General features: G+C 44.3%; 1 protein-coding gene across 1 annotated transcript in view; it reads left to right on the forward strand.

Annotated features, from left to right (window-relative positions):
• Window positions 1-18905: 18905 nt before the first annotated feature.
• oxtra (oxytocin receptor a) overlaps window positions 18906-27941 on the forward strand; it is a 49417-nt gene continuing 40381 nt past the window's right edge. Inside the window, exons 1-2 of the mRNA XM_043708542.2 lie at window positions 18906-19136; window positions 20331-21603. Coding sequence (XP_043564477.1) covers window positions 20679-21603 — 925 coding nt within the window. The 5' untranslated portion in view covers window positions 18906-19136; window positions 20331-20678. The remainder of the gene's footprint in view (window positions 19137-20330; window positions 21604-27941) is intronic.

A 27941-nucleotide genomic window follows, 5' to 3' on the forward strand; every position in this document is an offset into this window, starting at 1 on the left:
GCTTCCACACTGTAGGGATTCTACGATTCTAAGTAGGTCTTTACAATTATGAAAAGATTTAATACAGAGAGAATGTTCCTCTACTGGGGAAATTCGAGACCATCAATATAAATTAGTCACCAAAAAATCTGTGAGAAAATTCAATCGCAATGTCTTTATATGAGCAAAATGAGAAGGTAAAATTTGCTACCAAATGGATTAAAGTGAATAGATTCATTTACTGAGTAATTAGAAATCTATAAGATGCAAAAGGGAATAATGCAAAACAAATGAAAAACTTAGGGAAGAAGGGAGGAGACTCAAATGGAGTAAAAGGAGCAAATGGCCTGTTTCTATGCCATATGTCTTCTGTAATCTTATGTAATCTTCCATTCTATCTAAACAGGAGGAAGTAGTCTTGGATCAATAGCTCACCTGAAAGGGAGCAGCCCCACACTGCAGCAGTTCCTTAGTACTGCAGCAGAGTTTCAACCCTGGGTTTTGTGCTCTGTCAGGTACAGTTCAAGTAAGGAGAGGAAGACCACAGTAAGGAGCAGTGATTGGCAGTGGGGTGAGAGTAAACGTTAGTGACAGAGAGTGACTGAAATGGGCAGAGAGTGAGAGATAGTGTGGGGAAAGTGAATGGCAGTGACAGGAACGGTGTGACAGTGAGGGGAGGGTGGATGGCCACAGGGTGTGAGTGACGGTGAGGAGAGGGTGGATGGCCACAGTGAGTGAGTGACGGTGAGGAGAGGGTGGATAGCTACAGGGAGCGAGTGACTGTGAGGAGAGGGTGGATGGCCACAGGGCGTGAGTGATGATGAGGAGAGGGTGGATGGCCACAGGGAGTAAGTGATGATGAGGAGAGGGTGGATGGCCACAGGGAGTGAGTGATGATGAGGAGAGGGTGGATGGCCACAGGGAGTGAGTGACGGTGAGGAGAGGGTGGATGGAAGTGCACAATGGCAGTTGGGAATAAATGACAGTAAAATAGTAATTGGAAGATCCATGATAGGGAAATAGGAACGAGCATGGACACAGAAGCAGAAACCACTGGTAAAAGAAGTAAACAAATGATGCCATGGCGATAGACAAAATGGACAATGAGATAATTGGATGGAAGAAGCTCAGAACTTTGTTGGACAGCAGAGGTAGTGGAGTTCAGGCCTTTCCTGAGATCTGAAACAAAAACAGAAATTGCTGTCGAAACTCAGCAGGTCTGGTAGCATCAGTGGGAAGAAAGCAGAGTTAACATTTCAAGTCCAATGTCTCTTCATCACCATCTGGGTGAGTATCTTCTACACCCTGTCTATTACAATTAAATCCGTCTGATAGTGTAATGACCAGAAATGCACACAGTCCTCCAACTGTGACCAAACATAATATACAGCTCCATTTGAACTTCCTTGCTTTTGTATTCAATACTGAAAATATGTTGCTGGAAAAGCGCAGCAGATCAGGCAGCATCCAAGGAGCAGGAGAATCGACATTTCGGGCATGAGCCCTTCTTCAGGAATCTCCTGCTCCTTGGATGCTGCCTGACCCTGCTGTGCTTTTCCAGCAACACATTCTCAGCTCTAATCTCCAGCATCTGCAGTCCTCACTTTCTCCTTTTGTATTCAATGCTTTGACTAATACAAGCAAGTTTCCCATGTGCTTCCTTAACCACTTTATTTACCTATCCTGCAGTTATCCAGGATTTATGTTGTGTATATCAAGGTCTCATTGATCCTCTGTACTTTCTGCAATCTCAACATTCAAGGTGCACTCCCTTGCCTTGTTAGTTTTTCTAAAATGCATTTTCAGGATTAAATCTCATTTGTCAATGTTTGGCCCACCAGACTAGCCTATCAACCTCCTGATCCATGAGTATTTTTGCGTGATAATTGCCATCTTACTATCATCCACCAGCACGAGAGGAAAGCTACCAGAGTAGCACTAGGATAATTCTTGCTTTTTGAGGCCCAAGTATCTGGTGCTGATGTAGTACACTCGGATGCTCTGACACTAGCTGTGGTAGGCCCCAAAGCTGGGACCTGATGTTAGCTATGGTAGCCCAAGGGGGGATATTTGCTGTGGTAAGTCCCTACCATGATAAGCCCTGTACATACAGGCTATAACAGTATCACAACTGAAGTAAAAAACGGCACCTTGTGAGCTGTCTAATGTTGATGCTTTTGTGTTCCTTACTGGTACATCTTTATTCTAAGTACTATCCATGGGTTCCATTGTGTCTAATCTTCCAAGGCTCACCTCATGTGGCTACTGAATGCTCAAGGTAGAGCGCAACAGTTGGCCCCTAAGTGCAGGACTCTCACTGGATTTTAACAGGAAACATTCTTGCAGTCATGGTGTCCTCATCATCATGGGAACAAAAGTGTTGAGAATACAGCTTGCGAAAGTCAATGGGGGCATGACTTCAACCGGACTTTGATTTACCTATGTAGGACCCTATGGATAGATGTCCCCTCTGCATCTGTTCTGTCTGACTTAGTACACACAAAAGATAAAACCTCAGCTTCTTTACGAGTTCTATTTTATTGCAATTCCATTTACGTAAACTGTCAAGTCAAGCGCATTAATCTTAAGTGTTCTAACCATTAAGTACCTGAGCGAAGGTCAGTACATTAGGGAACTAGGTAGTTCTCGTCAACAGGGACAGCTTGCAAATATTTAGCTTACATTTTCCACCTAGTGACAGTGGCAAAAAGGAGTAACATCTAAAGGAATTGCTGAACATACAAGAAAACTATTGACTAATTAGTCACTTTTTATCACACTGGTAAACATCCAATTCAATATGATAATGAAATTGGTGACTGATCATTACAATCAATTTCCATCAATTAGGCCACTACAAATTCAGACAGGAGGTGACAAAACTCCAGTTTAAGAGAGTTTGGGACACCATAGATCCAACGTCATCTCTTCCTCACAAGCATCAGACGCCAGGTCTCATATGGACAGTATTCCAAACATTATATTCTGATTTGAATTTGACTTTGGGATCCTGCTAACCACTTGCATTGTCTTCCAAGACAGCCTGCACGACAGACCAGTGATTGAAGTTGTTTCCATAGAGGAAGTTTTAATTTATCCTCTTGAAAGGGAGTCTGTATGCTCTGGATAAGACCACAAGGAACAGAAGTAGTTCATTCAGCCCATCCATTCAGCTTTACCATTCAGTGAGGTCATGGCTGATCTGATAATCCTCAACTCCACTTTTCCCAATAATCCACTGTCTGGCCAAAGCTAAAATGTTTGCCATGGTCAATATTATCTAATCCATTCATGATCCAATCATACCAACCATTAACCTTCACGTTTCCAACCAGTCTACCCCTTTTACAGTAATTTATAATAAATCTTATTATTGCATATCTGCTGCACTGTGGCATTACCTGCAGCTAGCTGGGGATGTCAAAGCTGTGGGGCTGGATATTCCACATACAGATATTGGCCATTTCTGAAGTTTAGCTAGTCCTCATAACCACAATCCAGAGGTGACACCTAGGTTCCTTAGATGGGTACCCTAAACTAGGATGATGACTCGGTGCTTCAGAAATAGATCAGGGAAGAAGAGGCAGGTCTGGCATTTTAAGGAGAAATTTCAGTAAGGCAACCTGTCACCTGACATCAAGGGGGAAGATGATGGAGAAGTCTATTGGCTTAGTCAGCTGGTGGATACCAAGCTGACTAGGACCTCTTATTACATGTCTAACCCCATTCAACTGAGAATTAAATGTTGCCAAAACTTTATACCCAGAGTTCAAGAGAAAAGCTAACTAATTAATGAAAGCTAATTAATTGTGTAAGTCCTGCCCTGGTTTGTCTTACCAAAGTGCAACACCTTGCATTTATCTGAATTAACCCCATCTGTCATTCACTGCCCACTATACCACCAATTTTGGCATCACCCACAAACAATGCCCCCTAGATTCTCACCCAAACCATTTATATAAATGACCAACAACAGTGGACCCAACACTGATCCTTGTGGCACACTGCTGGTCACAAGCCTCCAGTATGAACAACAACCCCCAACCACCACACTCTGTCTCTTACTTTCTTATTTCCAAAAATGCCAAACATCTAGTGTAGTAGTCATTATAAAGGCTTAATAATGAAAATGAAATCCATTCATGAAAGCTTCAAAGCTTTTAAATATCTTCAAGTAGTTAAGATTTTATAACAACTAACTGTTTATACTCTAAAAAGGCCTCTCTAACCTGTCGATTAAACTAAGAGCTCCGCACATCATGTTGAGTTTTTTTGAGATTCAGTCAAGCATTCGTAATGACTTGCTGATATCTGTACAGGAAATGTCAACAAAGAGATCTATTGAAACTGATTGAACAGATGTTATACCAGCTGGTCTGTCAATCAAATCCATTCAGCTCATACAATTGCAACATTTAAAAGGCATCTGGATGTGTATACAAATAGAAAGCGTTTGGAGGGATATGGGCTAAATGCTGGCCAATGGGACTAGATTACTTAGGACATCTGGTTGGCATGGATGAATTAGATCGGAGGATCTGCTTCCGTGCTATACATCTCTATGACTCTATGACATTTTCTTGACCATCACTGACAACTGCAGCCAGTTTTATTTAACATTTTGGAGGGCAAAGGATTTGAAAGACTTCATCTCATGAAAGCTAAGCATATCTTATCTGCTCTTCATTTATATCTGTTCTGTCATTTTGTGACTCTCTCACTACAGCTTAATGCTTTTAAAACAGTCAAAATTGTATCCTTTGGAACTCAGCACTAATTTGTATGTCACCGTTTAGTTTGAGGGTTTCTGTTGGAAATGGGGGTGTGACTTCTCCATCCAACACCTGCCTGAATGGAGATCGATAGAGTCAGGCTAACTCTGTAAATAGCTCACCCCAGAGGTCATGCACTTCAGCCTGAAGTAGAGTTTGTTGAAGCAAAATGACTGGCATTAAGCATGTGGTATGCCCTATGATAAGATGAAGGGATGCAGCTACAGCAGATGGTGAGATTTTGGTATGAATGTAGATGGCTTGTTCAAAGTTATCAACTTGTGCCATGCCACTTCACCTGCACAATATTGGCTACATCACCTTAATCAAAGTAGAATACTAGACATTTGACAGCACATGAGAACATTCAGTTTATTGTGCCCGGTTAACTGCTACTACTCAGGGAGTGGGTAAAATGTGGAGAACACAGCAGACATTTAAAGCAAATAGTAGTATTGATGCTTTTAAGAGGAAGCTTACTCGATACTTGAGGGAGAAATGAATGGAAGGATTTGTTGAAATAAAGATGGAGGAGGCTCAGAGGGAGTATAAATCCCCACATAAAGCTGTTCCTGTGCTGTTACATTGCCTGAGTCACCATTCTGAGAAACTGATGCACATAATTCCCAAGTCCTTTAAATTGCTCCTTTTCCAAGTTTTATCCACTCCTGTTTGAAATTGATTCTACTTCCACCATTGTGTTGGGTAGCAACATGAGTAAACAATACCTTCTTAATGTCCTGGGCTGGTTTACAGAAAACCCTGTTTATGTGTTAATAACCTATGTAATCCTAATCTTTACCTTTGATCTCTTGGTGATAATCTTACATTTAGGCTCATTTACCATCAATTACTCAACAAGCAAAGCATTAAGTAGTTCAACGTGTGCTCTATATTTTTTTTTCTAAGATACCTTTTTTTTATTCATGGTTTCATTCCCTTCCCATGTTTTCATTCCTTACTTTTACATGATGGCAGCTTTGAGAAGGTCCCTTGCAAAGTGAAATTGATGGGGGCCTTTTCTTGCAGAATTGAGATGATGAAGATAATGTGAGAGACCAATAATGAAGTTTCACCAATCTCTGATGTATTCTGCTGTCATCTGCTACTATTCCAGGAGGAACCACACTTGGACACATGAGTAGAATTACTCCCTTGGCTTTCTGAGTAGCCAGTTACTAGGTTGTGCCAAATGCTGCACTGTAGCTGGCATACAACATCTGAACCCAAAAATGATTGCAGGAGGAAATTGGATAGGCACTTGCAAACCTAGGAGAATAAGGGCCAGCTGAGCTTTACAGAGACGGATTGGCCAAATGGGCTCCTTCTATGCCACTATGACTTTATGAGTCTACAGATTGGGATTATTCCAACAAAACTGAAGCTTATGGCCCACTGGGTTTTTCAGAATCATCTCAGGAGATAGCTGCCATGTCTGGAGGTCTGCAATGTGCACACGTATCAGTGAAGGAATAATTGAAATGCTTGCATTGTCTACCTTAAACATCCTCTTTCTGAATGTAAGAGATCATTTGGACAGGACTGTAGCTGATTTCCAAACTATCAAACAAGATAACCATGTATAGATTGTCAGGGAAGGCAGCAGCATAGCAGTAATATCACTAGTAATCCAGAACCCCAGGCTAACTGTAGCAGATGGTGAGATTTGAATTCAATTAACAATATTCTGGAATAATAGCTAATGGTGACCACTTTCAACAGTTGTCTTAATAACATACATTTGATTCACTAATATCCTTGAAGGAAGGAATTCTGTCATCCTTGTCTGGTCTAAATGTGACTCCACATTATTGTGGTTGAGTCTCAATTACCCGCAGGAAATTAGGGACGGGCAATCAATGTTGGTATAGCCTGTGACACCCACATGCCATGGATGCATTAAAAAAGTGAGCATTTATGCCCTTTATGTAAACTCCCTTATTAGAAAAGCTCTTCACTGAACAGATTCATCAGGTGCTACCTGGCTGAAGTGTTGTCATGTACTAGAGTGACCATAATTCATGCAGCTGTCATGCTGCCCTCATTGGACAACACACTTAGGTGCTTGCATTGATTGAAGGAGGAGAAGCATTTACTCAATGGACCTACACTGAAGTAGGGAGGAAGCTCATTGCAGCAAAACAGCATCTCAACCTGGGACCCTCATCATCTGACTGTGGTGTGAGACGCATCAGCTATAAGTGTCCAACTTCAAGAGGAACGTTTTCATTGTTGTTAGGTCGTACAGAACTTGGGTACAGCTGAGAAAGCTGTGTACTATCGAAGACTTTTTTGTCTAAAAACAATCAGGCCAATTCACAAGAAATACCCAAAGGGAGCTGCCATGGAAAATGAACCAATGATTAATGATTGACAGTTAACTGCAATGAGAAAGTGAGGACTGCAGATGCTGGAGATCAGAACTGAAAAATGTGTTGCTGGAAAAGCGCAGCAGATCAGGCAGCATCCAAGGAGCAGGAGAATCGACGTTTCGGCCATAAGCCCTTCTTCAGGAATGAGGAGGGTGTGCCAAGCAGGCTAAGATAAAAGGTAGGGAGGAGGGACTTGGGGGAGGGGCGTTGGGAATGTGATAGGTGGAAGGAGGTTAAGGTGAGGGTGATAGGCCGGAGAGGGGGTGGGGGCGGAGAGGTCAGGAAGAAGATTGCAGGTCAAGAAGGCAGTGCTGAGTCTGAGGGTTGGGACTGAAATAAGGTGGGGGGAGGGGAAATGAGGAAGCTGGAGAAATCTGCATTCATCCCTTGTGGTTGGAGGGTTCCTAGGCGGAAGATGACGCGCTCTTCCTCCAGGTGTCATGTTGCCATGGTCTGGCGATGGAGGAGGCCAAGGACCTGCATGTCTTTGGCGGATTGGGAGAGGGAGTTAAAGTGTTCAGCCACAGGGTGGTTGGGTTGGTTGGTGGGGGTGTCCCAGAGGTGTTCTCTGAAACGTTCGGCCTACTTGCGGAACGTTTCAGAGAACACCTCTGATCCCCAGCATCTGCAGTCCTCACTTTCTCCTACTCACACAGAATTCCCAGCCTGCAGCTACAGGATTTATATGGCTTATTCAGATGCATTTCTGGTGAATGGTAAACGCCAGGATGTTGATACACCCAATGAAGTATTTCAGAAGAGTTGTCACTCTTATGCCAATTTGCAACAGCAAGATTCCACAAATAATAAGAAATGTCTGGAGGGAGATAGACCAAGCACAGGCAGGTGGGTTCAGTTTAGTTTGGTATTATGGTCAACATGGACTGGTTGGACTGAAGGGTCTGTTTCTGTGTTGTATAGCTCTATGATAATGCCTAGATCATTTACTTTGTCTGATGTTGGTCGAATGTTAAATATTGGCAAGCCTAGGCTTTCTTTGTAATAATGCCAAGGGATCGTTTATGTTTGACTGAGAGAGCAAACAGCACTTCAGCTGAATTTCTCACCTGAAAGATGGCACATCTGACAGTGCAACACTCCCTCGGTACTGCACTGAAGTGCCAGGCTAGATTCTGCGCTCAAGCCACTGGAGTAGAGCATGAATGCACAATCCTCTGACTCAGCGTGCTACCAACTAAGCCACAACTGACACGTGAGCTATGGTTACACGCCTGTCGAACTGGCTTGTTAATGGAATGCAGAATCAGAATTCAGCGTTCTGCTTTATTGTACAATGATTACAGGAAGACTGGTTGCCATACAAACCTCTTCACACTTCAATGTCAAAAATAATCCAACATTGTACTGCAGCCAAATTACTAATTACCAATTATAAACCCTTTCAGTTTAATCAACTGAGTGATGAGTAAATATTTATTTAGTGTGTGCAGCCAGTCACTGATGATATAACACCAGTGAAGTAACATCACTTTTGGCATAATTATCAACTGTCAAGGACAGGAAGGCTCCTGTTTCTGCTCAGCTCACCTTTTTCTTAAGTTTAGGGGAGAGATGAATGTTTCATTGTGGTGATAACTTTCCTTTCGGGTGAGAAATGTCATTGCAGGAACTGGAATACCTTCAACTAACTGTGACGCAAGGCTGTGTACAGCTGGATAGTGATCTTCCAATTCCGCACATTAAAGACAAATATCATTTCTAAATTGAGGTGGAAGGTCAAGTTCCTTTTGATCAGCCCCACCAATGCACTGTGATACAGCCTCAGAACAGACATAACATTCTGCAGTCAACAGCTCCACCATTCATTCTAACATGGCTTCTGTGGAGAAGCACCTGACAGAGAAATGTATTTTTATTTCATTTTATTTTAATTTTCAGCAGTCGGGCATCACTGATAAATTCAACACCCATGAGTCATTTACAACAATAATGGATATTCACTTTGCACCTTTATTGGAGCAAACTGGATTAAGGAGCTTAACTGGAATGATACAAACGGATATTTGATTCTGCACCATTTAAGGAGAAACTGAAGCAGTAATAAAAAATTTGTGTCAAATTGGTAGGTTTTAAGCAGTGTAAAGGAGAATGCGAAGTGAATCATACATTAAACTAATTTGTATGATATTTTATATTTTCTGCCTCCCTCCCTTTTTAAATAAATTCCGTGTGGGCGGCACGGTGGCACAGTGGTTAGCAATTCCCACCTCATTTTTTTCAATGCAGTGGAACCTTTTCCATATCCATAGAATTTTGGAATATTATAACCAATGAATCCACTTTCTTTGCTGCCACTTCTTATAAGACACTAGGATGGAAGTTCGTAGGCACTGGCGACTTGGATGCCTTGACTACATAGGGATGTTAACACTCATATGAGTATTACTTGAAGGCATTTCTGGACCTGGAGACAAATTAGATCAGCAGGCATATGGTTGAATTGTATCATTCTGACTTTTTATGAAGAAGGCTGTGATGGTCCATTTGTTTAAAGGTTTGAATATCGTGCTTGGCCACTCCAGGTAACAGGTAAAAGCATACCATATTAGTATGGGACTAATGTCACATATGGGCCTATGTTGATAAGGATAGCAGGATACTGCCCTAGTTGTTTTAGCATTAAGGTTCAAATATGTGCATGCCTCAAATATCCAGAAGCAGGAATTCTTTATTCCACTGTCTGCAGGTCATTACAAATGTGAAGGGAAATTAAAGTTAAACGAGGAATTATTTACTGCATTTACATGAAGTAAAGCCTATAGTTTGAATTTTAGATTACTTACAATGTGGAAACAGGCCCTTCGGCCCAACAAGTCCACACCGACCCTCAGAAGAGCAACCCACCCAGACCCATTCCCCTACATTTACCCCTTCACCTAACACTACGGGCGATTTAGCGTGGCCAATTCACCTAACCTGCACATTTTTGGACTGTGGGAGGAAACTGCAGCACCTGGAGGAAACCCCACGCAGACACGGGGAGAATGTGCAAACTCCACACAGGCAGTTGCCTGAGGTGGGAATTGCTAACCACTGTGCCACCATGCCGCCCACACGGAATTGAGCTGAGGAATCCTTTGTCTCTCTGCTCCTTCTTCCCATGAAACCTCTTTCCACCAAAGACAGCTCTTTTTCCAGAGATAGTCCATTCAACAGTGCCAGCGGCCTGCCTTCCCCATCGCCACCTGATGCTGGAGTTTCTGTTGCATTAGGTTTTGTAACAATTCCACAGTGTCGAGGTCAGTTTTAGCAATACCAAAATTTGCAGAGCAGATATTTGTCCTGTCATTCTAAACTGGATTTGAAACCTAGGTCTAAATATATGCAGCACTATTCATGCCTTAATGAAGTACTTTGAAGTGTGGTCATTGTAATACGGCAAACGTAGCAAGAACCCAAAAATACCAATTAAATAAGTGACAAATAATCTAACTCAGAGGATGTTGATTGAGAGCTTAAAATTAAAGAAGCTCCCTTCTTTGAAATTGTGCTGAGGAATTCTTGCATTGAAATGAGAGAGCCCTATTTCAATAGATAGAGCCACAATGTGGGGTTAGAACTCCTTCAGTGCCACATTCGGGTGTCAGTCTAGCCATACTCTCTGATTTGTAGGGCAGCCAGCTAAATAACAGATGGCACATGGGCATTACTTCAATCCAACGTGAGCAAGTGTGAGATAATTCACAATAGCTGTTTTTGAAGCCGTTGAACCTTGCCATCTGGCAACTGGCCATTGTGTTTGCCTACAAATCAACAGCAAGTACACCTTTGGCCTGGCACCTATTCAAGAAGAAAATTGTTCAAAATTCTGAATGCAAAGCAGCAGGGGTGGTGCAGCGAGGATTGTGAAATACATCATTAGTTCACTCTCCACACAAGGAAGATAGGTGTTTTTGGGAGATGGATGGGGCGGGGAAGGTGGGCAAATACTGTATGATGAAAATTGACTCCCTCAATCCTGTGGCATAGGAGCTCAAGGAGTCACAATTCGGTGCTGTGATGTCTCTCTAAAATATTCTCTGTATCATAGTGCAGTATCCTTGCAAAAAAAACTTCCCTTTTTTTTTAGGTTTGCATGACTCTAAATGCAAATAAGCAGGCAACCATTGATCTCAGAAAAGCTATTGGTCTTTCTGCCTAAGGTTATCCCTGAATTTGCCTTAAAGGCACTTATCACCCTCATTAATGTCATAGATCGGAATAACTGCTATTTGATTATAAAAAGGTCGTGTTGGGAACACCTGAGAATGTGAAAGGAGCCCAGGGCATTCGTCCAGAAAAGAGACAATTCTGATTCACTCAAAACAACTCAGTTTGTCAAAATAACTGCCCATTAAGAACATGCAAATTGCTCCATTTTGCTGCAAAATTGAAGTATTTTTCCACAGTCCACAGTAGATATTGTCACTCAGTACAACCTGATCTTAATTAGCCCAGTTTTGCTAAAAATCCGAACTATGTCTTATTTTGCAATGACTAGAAAATGGTTAATAAGAAACTAAGCTTGTCTGCAGAGGAAAGCAACAATATATAAATAACAGATAATTTTATTGAATGATGTTGATTAAGTGTTAAATATTAATCTGACCAATGCACTGACTAAGGTGCAGTATAAATAATCTTTAAATATTTGTAAGACAGAGGTAGATAGATTCATGATAACCAAGCGAATGAAAGGTTATCAGGGATATGCAGGAATGGGGCAGTGGAGGTTAAAACCAGATCAGCCATGATCTTATTGAATGATGGAACATGCTCGAAGGGCTAAGTGGCTTACTCTTGTCTTGTTCATATAGGCTAAGATATAGAGTAACCTTTTCTCATTGTGCGAGGGGAAATTTTGTAGAAATATGGCATGACTACAAGGGAAGGTTAATATTTTGAATCCCATGCCAGCTGAATGTGACCACTTTCTGTCTTTGCCAAAAAACATTGGGTCAAGTTTAGCTTTCACCTGTTAACCTTATATGTTCCTGTCTTCTGGTTTGTTAAAGTATTTGTTGGAATATGCTCATTGCCTCCCTCTTGTGTTCCACAGCCAGCACAAAACTAAAAGTTAATAATGTCCTTCCACGACGCTATTCAGGCAATATGTCATGTATCTGCAACTTCCTTTGATACACATATGACAGTGCAGTAAACAATGCTTATTTGAATTTTAGTAAAGCCTTTGACAAGGTTCCGCACGGTGGACTAATTAGTAAATTTAGATCACATGGGATTCAGAATGAGCTCGCCAATTGGCTTAATGGCAAGAGACAGAGACTAACAGTGGAGGATTGCTTTACAGACTGGAGGCCTGTGGCCAGCAGTGCTCCAAAGGGATTGGTCCTGGGTCAGCTTTTGTCTTTAATTCATATAAATGATTTGCATGTGAATATAGAAGACATGGTTAGTAAGTTTGAGGACGACACCAAAATTGGTGGCATAGTAGATAGTGAAGAAGGTTTTCTTGATCAAATGGGTCAATGGGCTGAAAAATGGTCGATGGTATTCAACCTGGGTAAATGTGAGGTATTGCATTTTGGTAAAACAAACAAGGATAGGATCTTGGGTAGTGTTGTAGAACAGAGGGAACAATGGGTGGATTCTTTGAAATTTGCATCACATATAGACATGGTGGTTAAAAAGGCATTTGGCACACTTGCCTTCATTGCTCAGTCCTTTGAGTATAGGAGTAGGGGAGTCAGGTTGAGGTTGTACAGGATATTGGTGAGGCCTCTTGTGGAATACTCTGTCAAGTTCTGGTCGCCCAGTTATACAAATGTCATTATCAAGCTGGAGAAAATTCAGAAGAGAAGGTTTGAGTTATAAAGAAAGGCTGGATAGGCTGGGACTTTTTTCACTGGAGTGCAGGAGGTTGAGGGATGGCCTTTTAGAGATTTAGAGAGTTAACGGTAGTCATCTTTTCCCTAGGGTGGGGGAATTTCAAGATTTGGGGGCACATTTTTAAGGTCAGAGGAGAGAGATCTTAAAAAGTCATGACAGGCAAATTTTTACACAGGAGGTGGTTCGCATGTGGAATGAACTTCCTGAGGAAGTGGTGGATGTGGGTCCAATTACAACATTTAAAAGACATTTGAATAGATACATGAATAAAAAATGTTTGAAGGGATATTGGCCAGGAGCAGGCAGGTAGGAGTAGTTCAGTTTGGGATTATGTTCGGTATGGACTGGTTGGACCAAAGTGTCTGTTACCATGCTGTATGACTCTATAACATACATACAGACGGACAAGTTAGGAGCAAGAGTAGGGCCCTTGATCTTGCTCTGCCCTTCGATAAGATCATGGCAATGCTGCTAATGATGTAAATATAAATAACAAACCAGATAGTAATATAAGCTCATTTGCCATCCTCCTTGTTACCTTTTTCCCCAAGATCAACATGTCATTGCACATCCTTCCACCACTGAATGGCACTACCTGCCTGCCACTCTCAAATACTACTCCCTTTATTTAAACATGTCTAGGCCCTGAACTGAATACACTGTAAATTCCTCATGTTTTTATTTAATTGTCCTTGAGATTCCTAACTCCAATGCACCTCCAATGCACCATTTGCTGCCTCATATTTTTAATCACTTCAGTCCTTGCAGCAATAGTGATCCCATAAGGGTAGCACCCAGAAATGAACAATGAGGCAATGGCAGTGCATATTCAAGTCAGGATGTTTTATGCAATTTGGAGGGGAGGTTTGAAGGTGAAAGCCCCACAAAGTTGCTGCTCTGTCCTTCTTGATGGTAAAGGCAACAGGCCAGGCAAATGGGTACAGTCATAGTAATCCGAATGTGTGTACATCCTGCAAAAGTACACAGTGCAAAGTAAAGGCAGAGATCTGAGCAGATGATCTAGCCTAATAATCCCATGCAGTTAATGAGGGAGTTACTAAAGTCATACTGTTGGGAATGCAATCTTCCATCTGCCCTTTCAGATGGATGCAAAATATTCCACAACAGGAACAATACTGTCAGAGGCAGTCCAGAGAAGTTTCACTAAGTTGATCCCAGGCATGGAAGGATTCTCTTCTGAGGAGAGGTTGAGTAGGTTAGAGTAGGCCTATTAAAGGTTAGAAGAATGAGAGACTACATTGAAACATTTAAGATTCTTTGGAGGCTTGACAGTTGTTATGGACCAGACCAGAACCTCTCTAAAATATATTAAGAAGGTAGTCTAGACCTTAAGTTTTTCTTATTTTAAAGTTAAATGTGAGACTGTGTTCCAGATGTAATTCGATTGGCCAAACTACTCGATGTTAAGCAGAACACAATTTATTCAAACACTATAGTTAAAATGTAACAAAAGAAAGAGGAACTTGTAATAACTTGAATCTACTGGAAAACTTAACTGTAAGTACATTATTTTACTTCTATACAGTAACTGATCCAATATAGCAACATCCCATAAACACATCCTTGGCAAAAGACAAATTCAGAAAACAGATTGTCATACATGCTGTTTTCCAATTCAAGAGGAAAGAACATCAAAAGACAATTCTGAGAGAAACCTCAGATATAGTGTAGCAGCCAGTAGAGATTCACAGCCTTCCAACCCTGCTGAGACCTCAGCAACAACTGCCAAAAGCTAACTAAAAATCCGTGAGAGTTCCACCACACCCACTCAGGCTGCTTCTATTGTTCCAACTTTAAAAAACATACAAGGCCTCACAAGTTGTTCATCTCTCATTGACTGCTCGTCACCTTGTCAATTTTTCTCTAAAAGAAACCAAGACAAAACACACAGTATCATCACACAGTATAAATGCAAAGAGTTTGTTTTCCCTTGCTGGAGAGTCCAGGGCAAGAGGCCAACATCTCAAAGTAAGGAGTCACTCATTTAAAACAGAGATGAGAAAGATGTTTTTCTCTCAGAGGGTGGTGAATCTGTGGAATTCTTTACTGCAGAAAGATATCAAGGCTGGACCCATTAAATATATTCAAGACTGATATAGAAAGATTTATAATAACTGAGGGTTAACATAACTCTCAAGGGTTATGAGGCTAAGGCAGGAAACTGGAGTTGAGGATTAATGGATCAACCATGATCTCATGGAATGGCTGAGTTGACTCAATGAGCCAACTGGCCTACATCTGCTCCTACACCTTATGATATTGCAGTTTTATAACACATTCTGAAGAAATACAGGGCAGTTCTCCCTAATGTCCTAGCTGATTCAGCCAATGATATTCCTCCTCTGCTAAAACAGATAATTAGATTAGATTCCCTACAGCACAGAAACAGGCCCTTCAGACCAAGTTCACACCGACCCTCCGAAGAGTAACTCACCTCAACCCATTTTCCCTCTAATGCACTTAACACTATGGGCAATTGAGCATGACCAATTCACCTGACTTGCACATCTTTGGACTGTGGGAGGAAACTGGAGCACCCAGAGGAAACCCACGCAGACACAGGGAGAATGTGCAAACTCCACACAGACAGTCGCCCGAGGGTGGAATTGAACCCAGGTCACTGGCACTGTGAGGCAACAGTGCTAACCACTGAACCACCGTGCCGCCCCAATAATCTGCTCACAAACCTCATTGTTGAATGTGGGAGCTTGCTGTGTGCTAATTAGCTGCTGCATTTAAGACATTAAAAGAATGGTGATATTTAAAAATTTTACGAAGGCTGTGAAACATTTTGAGGTAATCAGAAAGTGCAACTCACCACCAGGAGTGGGTGAAGCAAACAATATAGACAGAGTTAAAAGGAAACTGGACAGCCGTAGGAGGGAGAATGGAATGAAGAGGTTATGGCAGGGCGATGAAACATGGGAAGGGGCCAGATATAAGAATAAGCACTTGCATGGACTGGTTGGGCTCAATGATCTATTTCTCTTCATAATGAACAAAGCTGGACTCAAGAAAGGAATTTTAAAAACCCCTGCTCGAGTTTTAGTTTTTGGGTATTGCTCAACAGATGAGGATTAACCCCTTGTGTTTGCTTCTTCCAGCATTGGGAGACCGTGCTTTTAGCAGTCTGGGCCCCAAGGCCTGTAAGTCCCTCCTAAAACTTCTCCATCTCTCCCTTCTCATTTAAGAATCTCTTTAGCTTTTGGTCATGTGACCTGATACCACCTTCTGTGGCTTGGTCCAGATTGGAGTTGGTGTTACCCATACCATTGCCAACATAAATTGGGTGCAATGTGGGCCAGTCTGTCTTGAAACGAAGCAAATTTGAGTACGCTCTAGATAAAGTTCAAATTGCAGCAAGCCTGAATCACTGATGAAGTTAAACAGCTTACTGTAAAGAAAGCTAATGCCTACATTTCTATAATGTCTCTGATTTCACAGAATTACAAGGGAGAACTGCCTGCTCCGCTTCAGGCCATAAAACATAACAGCAGAAATAGGCTATTTGGCTCATCAACTCCATTCTATCATTCCCAGCGCACGGTTGGTCTGATAATCCTCATTTCCACTTTCCTGACTTTCAATTCCCTGAATGATTAGGGTCAGTGACTGTGGGAAAAGGAAAGAAAAATATTTTGGATATCAAACTGAGATTTTAAAAAACTTTAATCTGGCCTGGAATTCATTTCCAGCTTAACAGGAGTGATATAATAAATACTTTTGATTCCTTTTTTGAGTCCAGCTTTGCTAATTTCTAAAGATTCTGCTTTCCCTCTGAATGGACAAAGCAAACAGGGGAACTTGATCCAAACATCCATACTCTGCTACTGCGTATAATGACCAGGTCCATTGGTCTGTCCATGAAGTATTTCTGGAGATAGAGACTATTAAAGACATGGTACTTAGGTATACCACGAAAGATTCACTTTTGGATTGTAACTGATTGCTTACGGGAATGAGTGAATCAGTGAATTAGTTAATTGCGTCTTTCCCCTATTGTTGCCTTTCCCATCCATTGTCTCTCTCTCTCTCTCCTGCCTCTCTACCTCCTCATTACTCTCGCTCCCCCACCTCCCTCTCTTCCCCACTCTCCCTCTCCTGTGTCTATTCCTCCTCTGCCACACCGGCCCCTCTCATTACCCATTTCCTGCCTCTAACCCACCTTGCCAATCTCTACCATCTGCCCTCCCCATCTCCTGTCACTCTCTCCCTCCTGCCTCTCCCCTCCCATCACTTTCCTTCCCCGTCACTCTCCCTCTCCCACCTTTACCCCTCCCCATCACTCTTCCTTCCTGCCTCTCCCCTCCCGCTTCTCCCCCTCCCCATCACTATCCCTCTGCTGCCCTCTCCACCGTCACGCTTCTTCCTCATTGCTCCCCCTCTCTCTCGTCACTCTCTCTCCCTCCCTGTCACTCTCACTTTCCGGCCTCTCTTCCTCCTCTGTCACTCTCTTTCCCTGTCACTCTCCCTCTCTGTCACTCTTCCTCCCCTGTCACTCCCTCTATCTCCCTCCCCATCACTCTTCCTCTCCCTCCCAGCCTCTGTCCCATCACTCTCTCTCTCTCCTTCCCCTGCCTCTCTCTATTCCCGGTCATTCTCTCTACCCTCCCACCTATCCTCTTCCCCATCACTCTCCCTCTCCTTCCCAGTCTCTCTTTGTTCTCTATCACTGTCCCTCCCCTGCCTCTTTTTGTCTCCTTCTCTCTCCCTCACCCATCACTCTCCCTCTTCCTCACCCATCACTCTCCCTCTCCCTCCCAGTCTCTCTCTGTTCTCTGTCACTGTCCCTTCCCACCTCTTTCTGTCCCCTTCGCTTTCCCTCACCCATCACTTCTCCCTCTCCCTCCCACCTCTCTGACCCCTGTCACTCTCCCTCCCCCGTCACTCTTCCCCCCTCCCCACCTCTCTGACCCGTCACTCTCCCTCCCCCGTCACTTTCCCCGCTCCCCACCTCTCTGACCCCTGTCACTCTCCCTCCCCTGTCACTCTTCCCCCCTCCCCACCTCTCTGACCCCTGTCACTCTCCCTCCCCCTGTCACTCTTCCCCCTCCCCACCTCTCTGACCCCTGTCACTCTCCCTCCCCGTCACTCTTCCCCCCCTCCCCACCTCTCTGACCCCTGTCACTCTCCCTCCCCCTGTCACTCTTCCCCCCTCCCCCCTCTCTGACCCCTGTGACTCTCCCTCCCCATCACTCTTCCCCCTCCCCACCTCTCTGACCCCTGTCACTCTCCCTCCCCCTGTCACTCTTCCCCCTCCCCACCTCTCTGACCCCTGTCACTTTCCCTCCCCTTGTCACTCTTCTCCCCTCCCCACCTCTCTGACCCCTGTCACTCTCCCTCCCCCTGTCACTCTTCCCCTCTCCCCACCTCTCTGACCCCTGTCACTTTCCCTCCCCCTGTCACTCTTCCCCCCCCACCTCTCTGACCCCTGTCACTCTCCCTCCCCCTGTCACTCTTCCCCCCTCCCCACCTCTCTGACCCCTGTCACTCTCCCTCCCCCTGTCACTCTTCCCCCCTCCCCACCTCTCTGACCCATGTCACTCTCCCTCCCCCTGTCACTCTTCCCCCCCTCCCCACCTCTCTGACCCCTGTCACTCTCCCTCCCCCATCACTCTTCCCCCCTCCCCACCTCTCTGACCCATGTCACTCTCCCTCCCCCTGTCACTCTTCCCCCTCCCCACCTCTCTGACCCCTGTCACTCTCCCTCCCCCTGTCACTCTTCCCCCCTCCCCACCTCTCTGACCCCTGTCAGTGTCCCTCTCCTGTTCTTTCCTCTGATGTGGATTAAGCGCTGAAACCCTCTCAGGACACTGAGCGAGAGTTGCTGAGTCTCGCAGCACCCCCTATCGCGGAGAGCCGGCCCGCTCGCTGCCCTGCCCAGAATCTGCTATAAATATTTGGCAGCTGCAAACTCAGGTCAGTCTGTGGGAACTGCTGCTTCTGATACAGTTGTCAACGAGCGAGAAGGAAGCCACAGCGCAAACCCGAACCCCCCAACGAAAGGGGGGGGGAGGTGAAATAAACGTGCTCGCAGCTTGGTGTCAATTCCTGACGGCAGACTTTTTTCACAACGATAACTCCCAGGTGGTTGGCTATGAGGACAGCGAGCTGCAAGACTTTGCGCTGTTACACCAAATAGGTAACTCTTCATATTTGTTCAGCTTTTAGCTACAGAAATGTAATTGTCTCCGGGGTACGGTAGGTGAATAATTATTTGGGAAGTTTTTGATTACATAAGAATGCCTGAGACAATAAATGTCCGTGCTGGTGTTGTCTAGTATCTACACTACTGTCAATAGGTTGTGTTAAAGTTGGATCTCGAACTATTTGAACAACGCCTGCGTTTGAAACAAAAAATTAAAACGATTCGCTCTCCATCTATTTCAGGCCGTGAGTTAACTTGCCAACGAATAGCAACTCACTGAGTTGTGTAATTGTGTTTTGCTTTGACTGGAGGTTGGGATAGAATCGGTTCCATTAAAAAAAAACTCTCAGAAAGGATATTTCAAAAGGCAGGGTCCAATGCAAACACTTGGGGTAAGGGTTGGGGGGTGGGTTGGGACCAATTCCTTATTAAGTCTAGAAAGGGGAATTTCTTAAAAAGGGCGAGGGTGTCAAACAAAATCATGGAATCCCTATAATGCAAAAAGTAGCGACTCGGCCCAGCGGATCGACACCGACCCTCCGAAAATCATCCCACCCAAACCCATAACCCCTCATGGATGTTTCATTGCCATGAGCAATCTGCACATCCCTGGACACTATCGGGCAAAGTAGTACTGTATGTCCAATACACACATCCCTGGACACTACAGGGCAAAATAGTACTGTATATCCAATACACCGAACATGCACATCCCTGGACACTATCGGGCAAAGTAGTACTGTATGTCCAATACACCGACATCCCTGGACACTACAGGGCAAAATAGTACTGTATATCCAATACACCTAACATACACATCCCTGGACACTATCGGGCAAAGTAGTACTGTATGTCCAATACACCGACATCCCTGGACACTACAGGGCAAAATAGTACTGTATATCCAATACACCGAACATGCACATCCCTGGACACTATCGCGCAAAGTAGTACTGTATATCCAATACACCTAATATGCACATCCCTGGACACTACAGGGCAAAATAGCATGTCCAGTACACCTCACATGCACGTCCCTGAACAGTACAGGACAATTCAGCATGGCTAATCTACCTAACCTGCACATCTTTGATGCAGGGACTTTGGCGAGAATGAGACTGGACTTTGTAAAGAACACAGTTTGGGCTGGCCGCGCTGTTGACAGTGTCTCTTTCTGCCTTTCTTCAGCCCCGGTGGACAGGCTGAAACTGACCGGGGGGTCCCCCGACGAAGTGGACACGATCCGAGCCGGCGGCAGTGGCGGGGAGTAAAGCCGGCGGGAAGGCGAAGAGCCCGGGGGAGCCGAGGGGAGACTGATCGATAAGTTGCGGGAGCCGGCTCCTGGAGAGATCCACCCACGTGTGGGGAGAAAGTCCAGATCCAACCCAGAGAGAGAGAGAGAGAAGGGGGGAGGAGGTGGTGGTAGTGGCGGGTTGTAAGGTAAAAGAGAGAGAAGAGGAATTTGCATCAAGCTTGCAGCCATGCAATAAAAGTGAGCGCGGAAATTGCACCGTCCGCAACAGAAATACCAACCAGATGGCTTGGCTCTGCAACCAGTGGGGCAACGCGTCTGTGAACGGCTCCGGGGTCGGCCCGGACAACGCCAGCTCTCCGTGCGACCCCCCGGCCCCTCCGCCGCCGCTGCTGGTGGTGAGGAACGCGCTGGTGGCGCGCGTGGAGGTGGCCGTTCTGTCCGTCATCCTGGTGCTGGCGCTGAGCGGCAACCTGGGCGTGCTGCTGGCGATCCGCTCCAGCCGCCGCAAGACCTCCTCGCGCATGTTCTACCTGGTCAAGCACCTGAGCATCGCCGACCTGGTGGTGGCCGTCTTCCAGGTGCTGCCCCAGCTCATCTGGGAGGTCACCTTCCGCTTCCAGGCGCCCGACTTCCTCTGCCGGGCGGTCAAGTACCTGCAGGTGGTCGGCATGTTCGCCTCCACCTACCTGCTCATCGTCATGTCCATTGACCGCTGCCTGACCATCTGCCAGCCGCTCAAGTCCCTGCAGCAGCGCTCCAACAGGCCCTACGTGGTCTGCTCCTGGGTGGTCAGCCTCCTCTTCAGCATCCCCCAAGTCTTCATCTTCTCCCTCAAGCAAGTGGTGCCAGGTGCCTATGACTGCTGGGGGGACTTCGCCCAGCCCTGGGGAGCCCGGGCGTATGTCACCTGGATCACCCTGGCCGTCTACGTGCTGCCCGTCATCGTGCTCGCCGTCTGCTACTCGCTCATCAGCCTCAAGATCTGGCGCAACGTCAAGTTGAAGACCCAGCGGGAAGCCCGCGCCTCCTCGTCCGCCGCCGGCAGCCTCATGCTGTCCCGGGTCAGCAGCGTCAAGATCATCTCCCGCGCCAAGATCCGCACCGTCAAGATGACCTTCGTCATCGTCCTGGCCTACATGGTCTGCTGGACGCCGTTCTTCGTCGTGCAGATGTGGAAGGTGTGGGACGAGCACGCCCCCGAAGAGAGTAAGTCTCTCCCTCCTCCTCCCCCCCTCCCCAACCCACGCGGGGCCAATCATCATGACCATCATCCAATTCAATCCCCCCACCCCCTTTCTCACTTTCATCATCCAGCTCAATCCCCCTGTTCCCACTTTCATCATCCAGCTCAATCCCCCCGTTCCCACTTTCATCATCCAGCTCATTCCCATCTGTTCCCACTTTCATCATCCAGCTCAATCCCCCCATTCCCACTTTCATCATCCAGCTCAATCCCCCGTTTCCACTTTAATCATCCAGCTCAATCCCCCCATTCCCACTTTCATCATCCAGTTTATTCCCACCTGTTCCCACTTTCATCATCCAGCTCAATCCCCCCATTCCCACTTTCATCATCCAGTTTATTCCCACCTGTTCGCACTTTCATCATCCAGCTCAATCCCCCCATTCCCACTTTCATCATCCAGCTTATTCCCACCTGTTCCCACTTTCATCATCCAGCTCAATCCCCCCATTCCCACTTTCATCATCCAGTTTATTCCCACCTGTTCCCATTTTCATCATCCAGCTCATTCCCACCTGTTCCCACTTTTATCATCCAGCTCAATCCCCCCGTTCCCACTTTCATCATCCAGCTCATTCCCACCTGTTCCCACTTTCATCACCCAGCTCAATCCCCCCCCCGTTCCCACTTTCATCATCCAGCTCATTCCCACCTGTTCCCACTTTCATCATCCAGCTCAATCCCCCCATTCCCACTTTCATCATCCAGCTCAATCCCCCCCGTTCCCACTTTCATCATCCAGCTCATTCCCACCTGTTCCCACTTTCATCATCCAGCTCAATCCCCCCCCCCCCGTTCCCACTTTCATCATCCAGCTCATTCCCACCGTTCCCACTTTCATCATCCAGCTCAATCCCCCCATTCCCACTTTCATCATCCAGCTCAATCCCCCGTTCCCACTTTCATCATCCAGCTGAATCTCCCCATTCCCACTTTCATCATCCAGTTTATTCCCACCTGTTCCCACTTTCATCATCCAGCTCAATCCCCCCGTTCCCACTTTAATCATCCAGCTCAATCTCCCCATTCCCACTTTCATCATCCAGTTTATTCCCACCTGTTCCCACTTTCATCATCCAGCTCAATCCCCCCCGTTCCCACTTTCATCATTCAATTCAATCCAGACCTCCCCATTCCCACTTTGACCCCATGCCCCATCTCCTTCTACCTCTTTAGCCTTTATATATATTTCCTTCTTGAATACTCCCAATGCTTTGACTTGTACAGCAGAGAATTCCACATGCTCACCACTCTCTGGGTGAAGACATTTCCCTTCATCACAGTTCTAAATGGTCTACCCGTATCCTTAAGCTGTGACCCCTGGCTCTGGGCTCCCCGGTTAACTGGAACATCCTTCTTGCATTTCCCCTGTCTAGTACTGTTTTTAAAATTTTATACATTGTTATAAGATACTTCCTCATTCTTCTAAATTCCGGTTAATACTGTGCTAACTGATCCAATGTTTCTTCATACGTCTGTGATGCCGTGCTAGGAATCAGTCTGTTACTTTTTTGTTGCATTCTTTCCATAGCTGTAACATCCTTTCTCAGATAAGGAAACTGAATATAATACTCTTGGCGTGGTCTCACCAAGGCCCTGTACAATTACAGGAAGACATCCCTGTTCCTGTACTTGAATCTTGCAGAGCGTTTCAGAGAACACCTCTGGGACACCCGGACCAACCAACCCAACCACCCTGTAGCTCAACATTTCAATTCCCCCTCCCACTCTACCAAGGATATGCAGGTCTTTGGACTCCTCCATCGTCAGACCACAGCGAAACGACGGTTGGAGGAAGAACGCCTCATCTTCCGGCTAGGAACCCTCCAACCACAAGGGATGAACTCGGATTTCACCAGTTTCCTCATTTCCCCTCCCCCCAGCCTGTCTCAGTCAAATCCATCAAATTCAGCACCGCCTTCCTAACCTGCAATCTTCTTCCCGACCTCTCCGCCCTCACCCCAGTCTGACCTATCACCCTCACCTTGACCTCTTTCCACCTATCACATTTCCGACGCCCCTCCCCCAAGTCCCTCCTCCCTAACTTTTATCTTAGCCTGCTGGACCAACTTTCCTCATTCCTGAAGAAGGGCTAATGCCCGAAACGTCGATTCTCCTGTTCCCTAGATGCTGCCTGACCTGCTGCGCTTTTCCAGCAACACATTTCCATCTCTGATCTCCAGCATCTGCAGACCTCACTTTCTCCTCCTGTACTTGAATCCTCTTGCAATGAAGGCCATTTGCTTTCTTTACCACCTGCATGCGTAATTTCAGTGATTGGTGGACCCAGGTCTCATTGCACCTCCCCTTTCCTAATCATTCAGGTAAAAATCTGCCTTCCTGTTTTTCCCACCAATTTGCATAATCTCACATTTATCAGCATTATACTTCATTAGCTATGCATTTTCCCATTCACTCGGTTTGTCCAAATCACACTGAAACATCTCTGCATCCGTCTTTCAGCTCACTGTCCCACCCAGCTTTGTGTCGTCTGTTAACTTGGAGATACAACACTTAGTTCATTCACTTAAATCATGAATATATGTTGTGAATTGCTATGGTCCAAGCACTGATCCCAGCTATTTAGCTGTTAACAGCTTCACTTTCACTTGGTTATTTAGTAGAATGGGTATCTGAAATTATGCTAAATTTCAGAGAGGTGAGCAGGTGTAGAAGGTGAATGAGGGAGTGGTGACTGGCAACATTAAATTAATTATTTTATATTGTTATACTAAATACTTATGTTGATCATCACAATTGCAAGTATTATTAGATTGACAGGTTTATAACAATTGTATTAAGTGTCACATTAATATTGTTCCATTAATTATTCTGACATATATGTATTAGTCATATTGACTGTTATTTGATTGTATTACTTTCAGAGCCTAATATTGATTAAGTAACTGTAAATTGGCATGGGAAGAAGCAGATGAAGAAGAACAATGTGTGGGACAGAAAAGAGTGGAATGGGGAAAACAGAGGGAATCATGCTATTAGCACGAGCCTGACCTGAGCAAAGCACGGACCAGTGAAAGGGCTATAACGTTGATTACTGGGACTTTAAACTAGTTAATGAGTTCATCCGGTTGGAGAGGGAGGGGGGAGGATTTCAGATGGAGTACAGTAGATATACATTATAATAGTTCCAAAACAGTTGAAGGAAACAGCATACCGAAATTTGGGCTTTAGGTACTACAAATAGAGAGAACATTAAAAGATATAAAGTTATTAATGAAGGAGACAGAAGTAAAATGAATGAAACTTAAGAATCAAGGGACAGGTTATGGTATGTGACCCAAATAAACATTCTTTATTCAATAATATAAAGCAAAGAATTGCAGAGCCGGGAGATCTGAAACAAACACAGATAATGCTGGATAAACTCAGCAGATCTGGCAGCATCTGTAGAGAGAGAAATAGTTAATGTTTCAGGCCAGGTGATCCTGCTTCAGAAGCATTCTTTATACACAAACAGAGAACAAATTGAATAAACTGCATTTGTTCATTTCAAGTTCAGTTTGGAGGGTATGACACTGTAGCCAATATTGAGTCACGGCTGCAAAATTGTCAAGTCTGGAAACAAAATTTACCCGTTTAAAGAGGCTACAAGAATGACAGGAAAATTCATAAAATGGAGGAGCTGTAGTTCTAGTGGTTAAGGAGAAAATGACTTCAATTTTATGAAAGAACATAACAAAAGGTAATCACACAATGTAGACTTTATGGATCAAATTTAAAATTAGAAAAAAACATTTAAGACTCTTGCTGGAGTGGGATAATAACCTGGTAATAACTGTGAAGTGGTAAATTGTACTAATGTAATGATTAGACAAGGAGGAAAGGCAATATAAGGTCATAGGATACAGGGACAGAAGCAGACCATTCAGCCTATCAGGTCTGCACTGCCAGTCAATGACATCATGGCTGATCTGATAATCCTCAACTCCACTTTCCTATCCTTTCCCCTCAGCGCTTGATTCCCTTACTGATTACAAATCTATCTGTCTTGTATATATTTAATGACCCAGCCTCAAAAACTCTCTGTGGGAAAGAATTAGACAGCTTCACTACCCTCTGAGAGAAAAGAATTCATCCTCATCTGTTTTAAATCTTGTGCTGAGATGATGCCCTCTGGTCCTAGACTCTCCCGCAAGGGAAAACAGCGTTTCTGCATCCGCCTTTTCAAATCGCCTAAGAATCACATATGTTTCAATAAGATCGACTCTCATTCTTCTAAATGTCAATGAGTACAAGCCCAACCTACTGTTATTTGGTTGTATTACTTTCATAGCCTAATATTGGTTAAGTAACCGTAAATTGCCATAGGAATAAGCGGATGAAGAAAAACAATAAGACAGTCCATAAAACAGTCCCTCCAGACCCGGGCGGTATGATTAGGTTCAGAGATGTAGGCGATTTGGTCATTGCATTGACTTTTTTAAAAAAGGTCTTCCCTATTGGGGGTTGGCTTCTGGACAGGGAACAGAATTCAGAAGGAAAATGTGGAAACTGGTATTTGAGCTAAACTATAGACCTACAATAAAACCCTTGTGAAACTCCGAAAATCTCTTGCTGCCTAATTGAACACATGGAGATCGGTCAATTATTTAGAGAGCAGTTCATTGCAAGTGCAGCTGTCCTTTTGAGTTGATTTTGGCCAAAGCTCCAAGCAAGCCTTTGTTCCTCTCTGCAGTGGCCATAACATGGGCATCTTGGATCTGCTCCTTCAGAAGACCCACCTGTGCCCATCGTTTCCCCAGTAGAGGGCATCTTGAAATAGGAATAATGGGTGATTTTAACTTTCAGGTAGTTGGGAATAAGTTGGATGATAATGAATTGTTTGAATGAGTATAGTGTGATAGTCTTCTGCTACAGTATGCCCTGGGACTGACATGGAGGCTGAACATATTTTGATTTCATAATAAATAATGACTAATAGGTCAGATTTAGACAATAGCCTGTGTGTGAGCAATGTGCTAATGTAATCACAATGTGATCAAGTTCAATATAATGTTTAAAAAGGAGGAAATGCCAATGACAGATACTAGATTTAGCTAAAGCTGACTACAAAGGCATTAGACAGAGATAGTAAAATGCACAAATCTGCTAATGGGTAAAATAACAAAAGGTCATTAGGAGGTGTTCAAAAGATGACTTACTGAGACACAAAATCAGTTTATACCTCTAAGGGACAAGAACCACCATGTGCCAAAAGAAAAGAAACGCAATGGATGACCAAGTGGATGTGATAAATGCAAACTTAATGAATAGAGCTTTTAAATGTTGAGAAGCTGGAAACAATTAAGATTGTAAGTGAGTTGCAGCCTTGGTATATAGGTCATTGAATTGTCATGAACAGGTACAGAAAATAGTCAAAAAGAGCACTGAAAGAGGAAGTATAAGTCATGTTTTCTACATAATCTTGATTAGGCCACACCAGGAGTACTTTCAACAGCATTGTGATCCACAATTTAGAAAGGATATTTTGATCCTGGTGGGAATGCAAACAGATTTAACAGAATGATACCTGAACTCCAATGGTTAGATTAGGAAGAGAGGTTACACAAATCAGTGTTACATTATTTGGAGATGCCGGTGTTGGACTGGGGTGTACAAAGGTAAAAATCACACAACACCAGGTTATAGTCCAACAGGTTTAATTGGAAGCACACTAGCTTTCGGAGCGACTATCACCTGATGAAGAGCGTCGCTCCGAAAGCTAGTGTGCTTCCAATTAAACCTGTTGGACTATAACCTGGTGTTGTGTGATTTTTAACAGTGTTACATTGCCTGACTTTTGGAAGGTTAAGGAGTGATTTGGTTGATGGCTCAAGATATTAAGGGGAAATGACAGAGCAGACAGAGAGGAATTATTTTCTCTGGCTGGGATGATCAAAGCTAGGGTTCTAGTCTACAAATTAGAGCCCGACATTTCAGGAATAAAATTACAAGTCACCTTTACCCTAAAGGGTGGTAGAAATTTGGAACTCTCTTCCACAAATCAAAACTGATGTTAACCAAGTTGTCAGTTTTAATTCTGGGATTGGTAGATATTTTTTAAGCAAAGGTATGAAGGAATATTTAGCAAAGATTGGGCTATCCCAGACTAACAATGATCTCAAGGTTACACACCAATAATGGCCTCATTGCCTGGTGAGACAGGCTGGAGAGACTAAATGCTCTCCTCCTGTTCCTCCATTTTAGATCATTATCAGTCCCTTTCATTATCAAAGTTAGTCATTGCTTGTGCACATAGTGTCACCTACTTTGTATTCTAACATATCTGTGGAGCCTAATT

Source organism: Chiloscyllium plagiosum, unplaced genomic scaffold (assembly GCF_037043375.1).
Source record: "Chiloscyllium plagiosum isolate Xiang-an unplaced genomic scaffold, Cpla_swu_hap1 HiC_scaffold_14, whole genome shotgun sequence".
Classification (NCBI taxonomy): Eukaryota; Metazoa; Chordata; class Chondrichthyes; order Orectolobiformes; family Hemiscylliidae; genus Chiloscyllium; species Chiloscyllium plagiosum.